We start from the raw sequence: 13,494 nt of genomic DNA, 5'->3' as shown, positions 1-13,494 counted from the left end.
ATCCCATTTTAATGAATGAGTTTCTTGTTTGTTTGTTGGTTGTGGGGTGTTCTTTTCAAGCAAACACAAACAAACATCATATTCTTTGCTGTGCAGTAATAGTGATTGATCTGTTTTGATTCTTGATTCCTGACTCTCTAGCCAAATATGGCTAGTGAAAAGCCATAATGCAAACAAAATGATGATGATGAAATATGAGTATTAATCTTGTGAATGTTTTTCTCCTAAATCCAGTAAACCATTTCATTCACCTAAACACACACACACAGTGTAAATTAAACCAAACACCTTCATTTTTTTGTTTTGTTTAGTTTTCTGATTACAAAGAATTTATGTCATTTTGTCTTTTGTTTTTAGTTGTTTTCGGAAATTTTCTTCAACTACTTTTTCCGGAAATTTCCGGCCCTAGATTAAATATTCATTTAATATTCATATAATGAATTGTAAAGATTCTTGATTATGTATTCATCAAACGTAACCGAAAAAAAACTGAATAAATAAATTACAAACAAAAAAAAACTAAGGTAGATTGGTTTGAAAACATGGAAACAAGAAAAGAAAAGAACCAGGAAACTGATGAATCTGACGGGTTAAAAAAAAGAACAAATGACAATTAACAACAACAACAAAAAGGTGGTGATAGAGAATAAAAAAACTAATCAAAAGAAAACATTTTTTTTCTTCTATGTCTGTTGAAAATAATAATAAAGGTGAATGAACCTGATGAATTATATTTAGGTCACAAACAAACAGGGTTAATGTGATAAATTCTATATAGAATTTTTTTTTTTGGTGTATGTTACATTCATTTCCATTTTTTTAACACTTTACTACTGCGAATAATAATACTTACATTTGTCGTTTATGTTCAAATGTTTTTGTATTGGCAACAATATTTGCTTTATTACGTAATTCTAAATTAATAATTGATGGTAATAAACGACATGGTTCACCATCAACTTGCATCGGTATTGTACGCCAGGTAATAATATTTGCATTACGACATTGTGCAATTATTGTTCCATGTCCACCAGCTTGTAATAATGGCTATTATTTAGTTTGGTTTTTTTACAAACGAAAAAAATTAAAAAAACAAAATTACAATTCCGGTTCAAGTTTAATTATAGTTAAAACTTTTATAAAGTTTACAAAAAAATAAAACTAGTAATTAATTAATTGTTGTTGTTATTTAACAACGACAACAACAACAACAACAAAATGATGATCATCATTTCAGTGATAATTATTGTAACTTTTTTTTTACCAGAAAACTTCTCCAAAAATTAACTAATTTTTCATTCATATCTCGTTTTGAAATGGAAAATTTTTTTTTCAGTTTTCATTTCAAATATAAACCACACAGCAAGAAAATCAACAGAACGAAGGACACTCCAGTTTTGATCATCATGATGTTGATGATGACGTAACATAAATTTTTCAATTCTCTTGGTGGTGGTGGGAAAATTTCTGGGAAAGCAGGACGGAAAGTTCTGATGAAACAAACAACGATGACGACCGAGAAAAAACAACAGAAAAAAAAGTGTCAAAAATAATCCTCAAAGGGAAATCTCTCTCTCTCTTCCATCTTTTCATCCCACCATTTCAACCACACACACATTGTTTTGTTTTTTTTCAATGAAACTTTATATTTTTTCGTTTGGCTTTTGTTTTTTTTTCTACTTGTCATTTGATGATGATTTTGTTGTTGTTTTTTTCGCACGAAAAACTCATGAGGATTAATAATCATAATGATAATCATCATCATCAACACTGTTTGGGTGGGCGGGGGTTAAAATGAGGGGGAATGGAAGAGATAATGAGAATTTGTGGGTGTGTAAAGTTGTTGTTGTTGTGAAGTGTGATCTCGAAATCCCTCCTCCTCCTCCAAACAAAGTTGATTTGAATCAATTTAAAAAAGTTTTTTTTTTCGGAAATTTTTCTCATTTAATTTTCACAATGAATAATCAAACGATAACAAAGCTAAATGAATGAATGAAAAAAAACTTTCCATAAACAAGGAAAACTTTCCGATAATCTTGTTTATGGAAAGTTTTGTTTTGTACAGTCGTCCCTCGTACAACGCGGTACTTGAACAACGCGGTTTCGATAGAACGCGGTTCTAGAATTGCGAAATTATACAGTTTTCCCTCGTACAACACGGTCAGGGTTTCGATACAACGCGGTTTTGAAAAATCGAATTCGCAAAATAATTAAATTAAAAAAAATTATGTTTTAAAGCTTAGTCTCGATATAACACGGTACAAATTTCCATATTTCTACTATTTGTAGGTCTCGTACAACACGGTTTCGATACTACGCGGAACACGGTTTCGATACTACACGAGCCATTTCTTCTATTTTACATGCATTTCGTACAACGCGGTTTCGATACTACGCGGAACGACAAAACCGCGTTGTACGAGGGACGACTGTACGGAAGTAATTTTATTTATTTTTCACTTCACCAAATTCAATAGAATAAAGGATTAAAGGAAAATTTTGGGAACTTTTTTTTGCACAAAAAACAAAACAAAAAATTAATCAATCAATCAATAATCTCTTCCTATTTTTTTACGGAAATTTTCTCATCTAAAACAAACTAATAGAGAACGAGAAGAAAAATGTCACTAATGAAGGATTTTTTTTCCCAACTGCTTTTTTCAATGATATTTTGAAATGGTGACCTATTGGGAAATCAGTGGCTGTTTGCTGTTTTTTCATTTTTGACAAAATCAAAAATCGATCATAAGATTCGAAAATGTAGTCTCTGGCCAGAACCGAGAATCCGAAACAGAGAATATTCTCTGTTCTAGTCAGTTGAGAAAAGAAGAAAAAGAAGAAAATTAAAATGAACATCAACAACAACCGCAAGCTACAAACCACAAAAAAAACATTTTCTTTAAAAAAAAAAAATTCTTGATTTGAACTTTTCTTGGAAAACTTTTCAACTTCAAAAAAAGCAAAAAAAAAGAAGAAGTGATTTTTGTATGGAAAAAGTCCTCGGGAGATTTTTCCTTCAGTTTCTTTTAAATTCAATTATATTTTCTTTGAAATTTTCTTGCTTCATTGATGATGTTTACCATTCCATGATATTGGGAAAAAGCAAAAGTAAAAGTAAAATCTTATTATGTTTATTATGATGATGTTTTTCTTTAGATTAAAATCGAATCACCAAATAAAAAAAAACAAACTTACGAAGAAGAAATTCGTTTGGAACGTGAAATATCATGATATGGGGAGAGAGAGAATCGTGTGTGTGTTTGTGTGTCATTGAGAATTCAATCTCACACGGGAGTAAGCGAGAGAGAGAGAGTGAGAGAGAGAGGCCATTGGCAATTTTATCAAAACAACCAACAACAACAACAGCAAAAAAGTTTATTTCAATTTCGAAATTCTCATGATGATTGTCATTGATGACATTATCATGATGATGATGATCATCATCATCGGCAATGTTTCGGCAAAAAAGAGAAGACATTTGCATACATAACTAAATTAAACTACCAAAAAAAAAAAAATCGTGATGTTGATGATGATGATGACAATTCAATTTTGAACATTAATTTTATTGATTTTTGCATATGAAAAGAAAGAGCGGAGAGAGAGGGAGAGAGAGCGGGAAATTCATTATCATCATCAAAAAAAACGAATGTAAATTACAAACGAATAATAATCATTCAAAAAAGTGAAAAAAAGAGATTTTTTCATTCAATTTGATTCGAACGTCATCAACAATATCGATGGTATCGATAGTATCGATATCGAAATAGGAATCGGATTTGTTTGTTTGTTCATTGTTACAATTTGAAACAGATAACATTCACATAGAATATTCTTTTTTTCTCTCCATGAATTGAAAAGAATTTTGCTTTTCCGATTGTTCGACAGAATTGACAATAAAAAAAACACCAGAATCAGATTCTTTTTCGGGAATTCTTCTCCGGTATATTTCCATTTCGATTCGACAATATTTTTTGATTGTCTGACCTGACAAAGATGATGGAATTATTTCTTTCTTTTGTTCACAAAGATTTTGTTTACAAATTCTTTTCCCCACCAAACCAACAACAACAATTCAAACATTGAAACGAAATACAATAGGATTTTTTCTCTTTTAGCACAAAAAAAACAGTGAATGAAAAAATAAACTTTAAAATGAAGAAAAAAAAGAGTTTATTTTGTTTGTTGGTTGAAAACTAGACAAAAAAACTGATAAAATTCCCTATATGATTCTTTATGGGTTTTTTTTGACTGGTTTGGTGCGTGGGGGTTGAAAAAAAATAAAGAATTGAAATTGATTTTTTTTCACTTGTCAAACAACAACAACAAAATCAATTTGATTGCAACCGAAAAAGAAAAAAACTTTTTCTCATTTGTTTATTGACTTGAAATTTTGTTTTTTATCAAAATGAAAAATTCATTGCGAGAATATGGATGGATGGATGGAAAAATTTGTAAATGTTTCAGGAGAAGCAGAAGGAAAAAATTGAAATTGAAATGAAATTCCAAAGATTCGATATGCTTTTAGGATTCTGTTTGTGTTTGAATTATTCATATTCGGTTATTTATCCAGCGTCAAAAAAAAATGAGAATCAAGAGAGGGAGGGAGAGAGAGATAGAAATTCATTACATTTTCCAAGGCGTCACACCGCCCACATTTTTCCGGATTCATCATCATCATCCTTCATCAAACTCATCCGTCATAATCATCGTTTTGGATTCAAATGAAAAAAAAATGAAATTTTTTTTGTTTGATAATATCGAATAATGACAGTGAAGCCAACATTTTCATTGTAAAGGGCAAATTTTTGTATATAAAACAGGGTGTTTGTTGGAATTTTTTACAGGGTGTAAGTACGTTCATACGTACGTAATAAGTATTTGATTATGATAACAGGATGAAACTATGAAAATTTTTGGGAGAGAGAGAGAGAGAGAGAGAGACAAATTCCTTGGAAATGAAATTGTTTCTCACTATTTATTGAAAATGAAAATCATTTTCAATTCATCATTTAAACAAAAAAGATAATGATTTCATTTCAAATAATAATAAGCACACATGATATCCTGTAGATATTGATTGCAAAACAAAACAAAAAACCAAGAAAACCAACCAACCTAGCCTGATTATAATATCATTATATATTTTTTTTGATAATAATGAATGACAAAGACTGAATTATTTCACTGAATTGTCAACGAGATTCTTTCTTTCTTTCATCATCAGTGACGACCCACAAACAAAGATAATGATATCAAATTATAATTCGATGCAATTGCGAAAGCAAAAAATGAATGAATGAATGAAAAGAATCGAAAAAACGAATGAATTCAGAATGTGTGAAAATAATAAGCAAAAAGAAATTTACATATTCAAATCGGATTTTTGGGTAGCAAAGAAAAACGGAGAAAAAAATTTATAAAAATGATGATTGAGTGAGTCGAAATAGCAAAAAAAATTATTTGTATGTGTAACATTACCAATTGATATGTAGTCAATCCGATCACTTCGATATAACCATCATCAGTTTTTGGTGTTTGAAAATTGGATGGTGCTGATGATGTTGGCCATGGTCGTGTACCACCACCGTAGCTGTGTTTTTTTTTAAAAAAAAAAGAGAAAAAAAAAACAATGAGAAAAACATCAGAAAATTTTCAAAAAAAAAGGTAATTTTATTGAACTTTTTTGATCAATTTTGATTATCGGTTGTCAGAAATTGATTGAATTGAAGGAGAAATTTTTTCAGGTGTTTTTTATCCTTTGAATATTGAATTTTATTAACACTGACATAGACAGTTAGGTAGAAAATGGAAAAAGTTTCCAGAAAAAGATTATTTGGGAAACAAAAAAGAGAAGACAAAAAACTTTTTTCAATTGACAATCATTATTCGAAGAATCAAATTAAAGATTCACAAACAAAACAAAACGGTAGGGAGAAATCGAAAAAAAAGATTTCCAAATTCAAAAACAATATGCACCCTAAAAGAAAAACTAAAAAAAAATCATTGACAACAACAACGATTGAAGCACGCAATCAATGATTTATGTGTAGCAGCAGCAGCAGCAATATTTATTCTTTTGATTCCTGCTGCTGCTGCTTCTTGGTTAATTTGGAAATGTGCACCTAAAACAAAACCAAAAGAGAGAGAGAGAGAGAAACAAAATAATGGAAACAAAACTTTTCCAATTTAGCCAATGTCTTATTGAAACAACGAAGACGATGAAGATGAAGATAAACGAAAGAAAAATGGCAACAAAAACAAAAAAACAAATGAAAGAAATATTACATAACACGCACACACTGTGTTAACCAAATAACAACAACAAAAACATTGGAAAAAGAATAATGGAAAGAATTTATCGATGTGTGTGTATGTGGGGAGGGAGAAAATCAAATCAGAATCGTATCCAGAATGTAAGAAAAGAAATTACCCAAAATACAGGGTGTTTTCGTAAGTGTGTGCATATTCTTTTGAAAATTTTCAAATCAAAAGGTTCGATAATGTTGTTGTTGTTGTTGTTAATTTTTATAAAATTAAATTTCGAACTAAATAATATCGAATATAAATTACAAAGCAGTCAAATTACAAATGAAAGTAATTTTGTTTTTTTCCAAATTATCAACAAACGAAAAAAATGTCAATTTTCAACCGAAAACAATCAACAACAACAATCTCATTGAACATAATCATCATCATAATGATCAACATGATGATGAATCCTATCATACAAACAAAAATGATATTAGAACAAAAATCAGATCAAGTTTCAGCAACACATATGTTTCGTAATTATGAATGGTCCGAACAATTAGAATGTCAAAAACAATTGGATAAAATATTAGAAAATACAATAACAATAGCAACAATTGGTAATGAATTATTTCGATTACAAACGGATCATAAAATTGCTGTTTATACTAATCTACAAAAACGTTTTGATTCACATAAATATCGTCTGCAATTAATCGATCCAATTGGTTTTAATGAATATGATTATTATCAATATGATTATAATCGAATTCTATATCATCCAATATCATCAATACGTGCAACAATAACAGCAGATTATCCAAGTGAATTAGGTGTAGAATTGGCAATGTTTCAACAATATCCAATTATAATACATTTTTTTATTATACATCATGATCAGAATGATGATCATGTTGATTATCAACGTTTATTATATTATGAATGGAAACAAAAAATTCATATTGAAAATTTTGGTAAACATACGGATAAAAATCGTAAAATGATTAACCTGATAAATATTTCTATAAAAGGTATTTATTATCGTTTCATACAATTTAATGAAAATCCAAACATAATTGAAGTATATGAATTTAATGATTTAAAAAATGAATATGCAAAATTATGTGTATCGTTGGAATTGGAACAAATCTATCTTGAAGCTAATATTGAAAAATATTGTTTTTCAAAATCGAATGATAATCAAATAAATCAAACAACATCATTATCAACAATGGCGGAAATATTTTTAAAATTAGAATTTGGTTTTAATATTGAAAAAAAATTATATTTAATGTCTATAAAAAATCGATTATTATTTATAACTGATATAAAATTACTAATTGATTTGACTGAAAAATTTTCATTTAAAAAATTAAATTTTAATGAATTTTTCTATTGTGGTCATGAACATCAACAACAACCTGAAACTGAAACAACAACAACAAAATCCAAATCAAATCGATCCAAAATCCATATACCCGATTATAATCGAATCTATTACCGGAAACCAAAAATGCAAAAACCAAATTCATTACATGCATTTATTGAAATTATAATTGGGATAAAATTATTATTCATTGCTACTTATATTATATTTACAAATTATATATTAACAACATTTGAAATGAATCAATGGAATTATCATAATTTGATTGGTTTAAAATCATCAACACCACCAGCAGCAGCAGCTACACCAGCATTACAAATCGGTAGTAATAATATGGAACAAATAAAACTACAACAACAATTATTTATGGAATTATTACAAGCTAAACAGATTTTAATGAAAGAACAACAGCAAAGATTTTTTAAATTACAACTACAACAACAACAACAACAAAAACAACAATAAGGACAGGGTTGAAAGGTGTTAAAAAAACTTTTAAAAAAAACTTACCTTGGTATATTAAGAAATAAAACCGAATGTACTTTAAGTTCTTTTAAACGACCAGTATAATCTTTACCATCACATTCTAAATGTACATAATTACATAAATCTTTCCATTTACGTTGCAATAGATCTTTACCACCAGCTTGTCCATAAAACATTTTATTTCGTAAACGTGAATTAAAACGTTCTGGATGTGCTTCACGTGCTTCATGAAAACTTAATGCAATATGTGCATCAACACCGATTGAAAAATAATTATTAACAACATCCAATGGTAGATTATGTTTTGCACCTTTATTTTCATCTAATAATTGTTGTGATTGTTGTTGTTGACATGATTGATTTGGTTGTACTTTTAAATTCCAACGATCTAATTGTACAATTTGTCCATCTTGAATATTGCAAAGAATTTTTGCAATTGGTTCATCCGTATATGAACCACCCCAACCAAATGAACGTGCTAAATCATTACCAGTACCAAGTGGTAATACCGAAATTGGTGGTGGTGGTTGAATGGCAATTTCATCGATAACAGATAATATCCAACCAGCCGTACCATCACCACCACATGCTAAAATACGTAAATTATGTACTTTTTTATATAAATCCAGTCCTAATCTTGGTCCACTTTGACTTAAATCAAATACTTGTCTTGGATTCAGATGCCATTGAAATTTTTGTATTAATTTTGAACCTTGATTACCACCGGATTTTGGATTAATAAACACTAATAATGGACGAAGATTTGCCGATGGTATTGGTTTGATTACAAACGATCGATGTACATGTTGTAAATATTGTTCAACACGATTATTAACAACAGCAATTGAATTTGTTGGATGATGATGATGATGACCAGATAAAAGATTTGTTTGTCCTGGTATTTGTGAACCATTCAAAATAGATGATGATGATGATGTTACATTTGCATGACTATGACGACGATGTCTTTGAATACGATTTGGATTTGAATTAGAATTTTGATTTGCAGAAGAATTATTGCTATTCGTAACTTGGGTGTAAATAGTGATCGGTGTTGTTGCTATTGCTGTTGATTTTAATGGTGGTGATGATGATAATAATGGTAATTCTTCATTCAAATCATCATTATTATTACAGATATTATCACTATTCAATATTGATGATTGTTGATTATTATCATCAACAACATTACCATCATTATTATTATTATTGATGATAATCGATGATAAATTATTAATGGAATTCAATTCATTATCAAATGAATTAATCGATTGAAGTTTAGTGGATTGTAATTGCGATGAGGATGATGCTAATGGTGGTTCTTTTTGTGGTAAAGGTGGTGGTGGCTGTAACGGTGGCGGTGGTGATGATGATGATGATGATGTGGATAAAAAAGAATCAGACATCACAGTGTTAGTAATGGTTGTTGTTGTTGTTGCAGATGATGCTTCTGTTGAAGCCGATTGTGAAATGGAATTCAAAATCGGTGATGATAATGGTATTATTGTTGGCTGTAAAGATGGTTGTTGATTCAACAATGCACATGATTGTAATAATGATGAAACTGATGATGATGATGATTGTGGTGTTGTTGTTGTTGTTGAAAATGTTGATAATGATGATAATGATGGTGGTGGTTGCTGATGAGGTGGTTTTGGAATCGTTTGATGCGGTGTTTGTGGTGGTGGTGGTGGATAAAAATCTTCAGCCACTACTGTCTGTGCATTGATTGGAATTACATTCAAATTATTCACTGCTACTGATGGAATTGTTGTTTGACCATTGGAATTCAAAGGATTAATAACATTGTTTTGGGCACTATGAATCGGTGATGATGATGATAATTTATTCGTTGACAATGGTGTTGTCGTTGTTGCTATCGAAGTTGTTGGTGTTGTTGTTGATGATGATTTACTTGATGAACGTTTTTTCGATGATAAACGTTTATTACGTGGTGTACGACGTATTGATGATTTAAATGATCCCTGTTTTGTGTTTGTTTGGGGTTAAGGATAATTTTAGAAGAGAGAGAAAAAAAATGAAATTTTTAAATGGAAATTTTCAAATTTGAAAGAAAAAAACTTTTCAGAAAACAATTTTCCCGAAACATTTCTGGGAATACCTTCAAGGTAAAAAAAATCTCATTACAAATTCATTAAATCCACCACTAGATCCTCAGGTTTTCATTTTAAAAAATGTCAAAAGCAAAGCGAAAAAAAAACTTTTGACATCAGCATTTTTTTTGTCTATTTCAACCCAAGTGGGTGTATTATGGAAAAAAAAGATAATAAAATCAATAAATTTGTCAACCTTTCAAAAAAAATAGAAAAGAAAAAAATCAACATCATTATCATTTCTGAACTGAAGAGAAAAACATTCAATTCAATCTTGATCATCAATTTTTTTTCCTATCTCAAAGTTTTTTCGAAGCTCGAAGCTTGAACCAAAAAATTATTTAAATCAACATTTTTTTTTGTGATGACAACGACAGTTTTCTTCGTTGCCGTAAGGTAGAAATAGTAGAAAAAAAAATCATTTTAAAACCCAGAAAAAAAACGAACGACTTTTCAATTTTCAGCCGAAATTTTTTCCTTGCTAAAACCAGAATTTATCGATCCAGAAACTTTCAATCAATCAAAAAATCGCAAAATTGAATTAGAAAACAAACAAACAATTTCATCATTCCAAAAAAGATTCTATCCATAAAGAGTGTTACCAGTGTGTACTGTCATTTATGAATTATTAATGTTCATCAAGCAAGCAAAAGAAAGGGAAAAAAAAGATCATTTCAGCTAATAATAATTATCATTTTTTATTTACAGAATTCAGTTGCCATCGTTGTTGTTGTTGTCAATTTGATGAAAAAAACTAAAACTAGACAGAATTCCTTTTTCCCAAACCAGAATAATAAAATTTAATAATTTACAAGCATCATTCTGTTGATGATGATGGTAGAGGTTGGGTAACAAGATTTTTTCATTTTCCTTTTTTTAAATAAAAAATTCTATTATCGTCATCATCAAGATGATGATGATCACCATCACCATCATAATTAATGAATTCAATTTTCAAAGTAAATTAACACAGAGAAAAACTAGAAACAGGAACAGAATCAAGGTCAGTTATGGGTTATTTTTCAATCAATCAAATCAAATCAAATCGATCGATCTTAAGTAACGGCAGAATAGAAGCACGAGAAAAAAAACTGAAATAATTTAATTAAAATTCTGAATGGGAAAAAATTTTCTGAATGGGAAAATTTCCTGAAAGGAAAAATTGATCGAAATAATGAATTTCAGGAAATTGGAAATTTCCTGAAAATATGGTGATGGTGATGGTCAATTTTTTTTGATAAGAAAATCATATCAAAAATTGATTGGTTTTTTTTCGGCCAAAAAATAACATCAAACAGATCGAATGAATGAATGAATGAATGATCATTTGACCGAAAACATTCCAACTGAAAGAAATTTATCGGGAAACTTTTTTCTTTTGGGGAAATTTTCCAATGAACAAAAAATCCAAGAAACCAAAATAAAATTCAAACAAAAAAAAACTTTCATTTTGAAATTTCAATTTTTTCTTTCCAGGTTTTTTTTTCATTCAATCCGGTTGTGATTTACATAAACAAACAAACAAACAAACACTAATGAATCTTAATGAAAGTTAATTATAAAAATTAAAATAAATGTTAATGAATGCATTTCATTATTATTTGTAATTTGTAATTCTTGTGATTCATTACAGATCTTAACTAATCAGTGAGGTTGGATTTTTTGTTTGTATGTGATGCTAGCTAATTAAATAACATACATTGCTGTTAATGAACAAAAAAAAAAATCAAAAAATCAAAAATCAAATAAAAGAAATCAAAGTAATGAAATGATTTTCAGTTTTTCTCTCCACCGTAACATCTCAATCAAACATAATCATCACTGTGGATTGTGTTTTGATGAAAAAAACAAAAATGAAAAAACAAAAACGAGAAAAATTTCTCTCGCCAGTTTTACATGAATTATTCACAAAAAAATGGGACGTAAAACGTAAATAACAACATTTTTTGTTTTGTTTTGTTTTTGATTTTTTTTTATATATTTACCTTTCTTGGTAATTTAACAATCCATGATGATGGTACAATAATACGACGATATAAACCAAAATCACAATTATCTTCTAACATATTTTTTGTAAAACAAGGTTCTTTATTATGATATGATGATTTACACCATGAACAACTAACAGCAACCACTTCCTATTAGTTATTAGTTATTTGTAGTTTGCAGTAGTTGTAGTTTGCCAATGTAGTTTCATTTCCATTTTATTTATTTATTTATTTTATTTTGAATATCGTTATGATAATGATGAGATGGTGGATGATTTTTTTGTTTTGTTTTTGAAGGTAGGAAAAATGCCAAAAGGTAACATAAAAAAGTAGTAGAAAAAAAAATAAATATGAAATATTAATTTTCGGATGATAAAATAATAATAATAACAACAACAAAACAAAACAATAACAACAACAACAAAGATAACAACAACAACAACAACATCAATACAGCCAAAGGGTACTTGATATTTTCAAATATTTTCCAAATATTGTTCGTTGTTGTTGTTTGTTGTTCAATGTTGTTGTTGTTTGTTGTTTTTCAATAACAATGTTTTTTCTCTCTTTCTTGTCTGAATACGAACCTTATTACCGAATGATAATTTTGATTGAAATGAACGGCCACAATGTTTACAACGTCCTTTTTCATGACGACGATGTACCCAATGATGTTTAACAAATGTTTGCTAATTTGAAACAAAACAAAAAAAAAAATATGAAAAAGCAACGAAAAATCAATTAATTAATCGAATGTGAAGAAAGAGTGGATCCTCGAATAATGATAAACAACGAAACAAAAAAAAAAAAAGTGTAGAGATTAATCAATAATATTGATCATTAGTGAAATATGAGATGAAAAATTGGAAAAACAATGACAAGATGCGGCTGCTGCAGAAAAACAAAACAAGACAAAATTGGCAAGAATTCGTAAACATAAAACTAAAAATAATAATAATTAATCAGACGGGAAAATTTCTGGAAAAAAAATTCTGGAAAACCCCGGTAAGATCTTTAGCTGGGTTTTTGAAAACAAAAACGATGCGGCTAAAAAACTTTATTTTTGTTTTGTTATTTTTCGATGCTTGTTATACATCGTCGATGATGCTCAATGTATTTTTGTTTTGGTGAAAAATGAGTGAGAAATTTCCCGAGAAAAATTGTTATTTTTTTCTCCTGCTATTGTCCAATTAGAAGGTTTTTTTTTGTTGATCTGTCAAACAAAAAAAATTGACAGCTCGAACAAAACAAAACAAAAATCATCTTT

The 13,494-nt window shown here is 28.9% G+C and overlaps 1 protein-coding gene across 2 annotated transcripts in view; it reads right to left on the bottom strand.

Annotated features, from left to right (window-relative positions):
• The window catches only part of rdgA (retinal degeneration A), a 49,650-nt gene that overhangs the window by 4,618 nt on the left and 31,538 nt on the right, over positions 1-13,494 (bottom strand). For both annotated transcript variants that reach the window (XM_075821040.1, XM_075821039.1), the window contains exons 5-9: positions 12,815-12,916; positions 12,225-12,377; positions 8,150-10,110; positions 5,482-5,593; positions 854-1,047 (exon numbers count right to left, since the gene is read on the bottom strand). In XM_075821040.1, coding sequence (XP_075677155.1) covers positions 854-1,047; positions 5,482-5,593; positions 8,150-10,110; positions 12,225-12,377; positions 12,815-12,916 — 2,522 coding nt within the window. The remainder of the gene's footprint in view (positions 1-853; positions 1,048-5,481; positions 5,594-8,149; positions 10,111-12,224; positions 12,378-12,814; positions 12,917-13,494) is intronic.

This window comes from Dermatophagoides pteronyssinus, unplaced genomic scaffold, assembly GCF_027571235.1.
Source record: "Dermatophagoides pteronyssinus isolate colony J.1.1.1.1 unplaced genomic scaffold, Derpt_VIB-CSIC_2022.12 sq0008, whole genome shotgun sequence".
Lineage (NCBI taxonomy): Eukaryota > Metazoa > Arthropoda > Arachnida > Sarcoptiformes > Pyroglyphidae > Dermatophagoides > Dermatophagoides pteronyssinus.
This window is presented reverse-complemented; position numbering and strand designations above follow the sequence as displayed.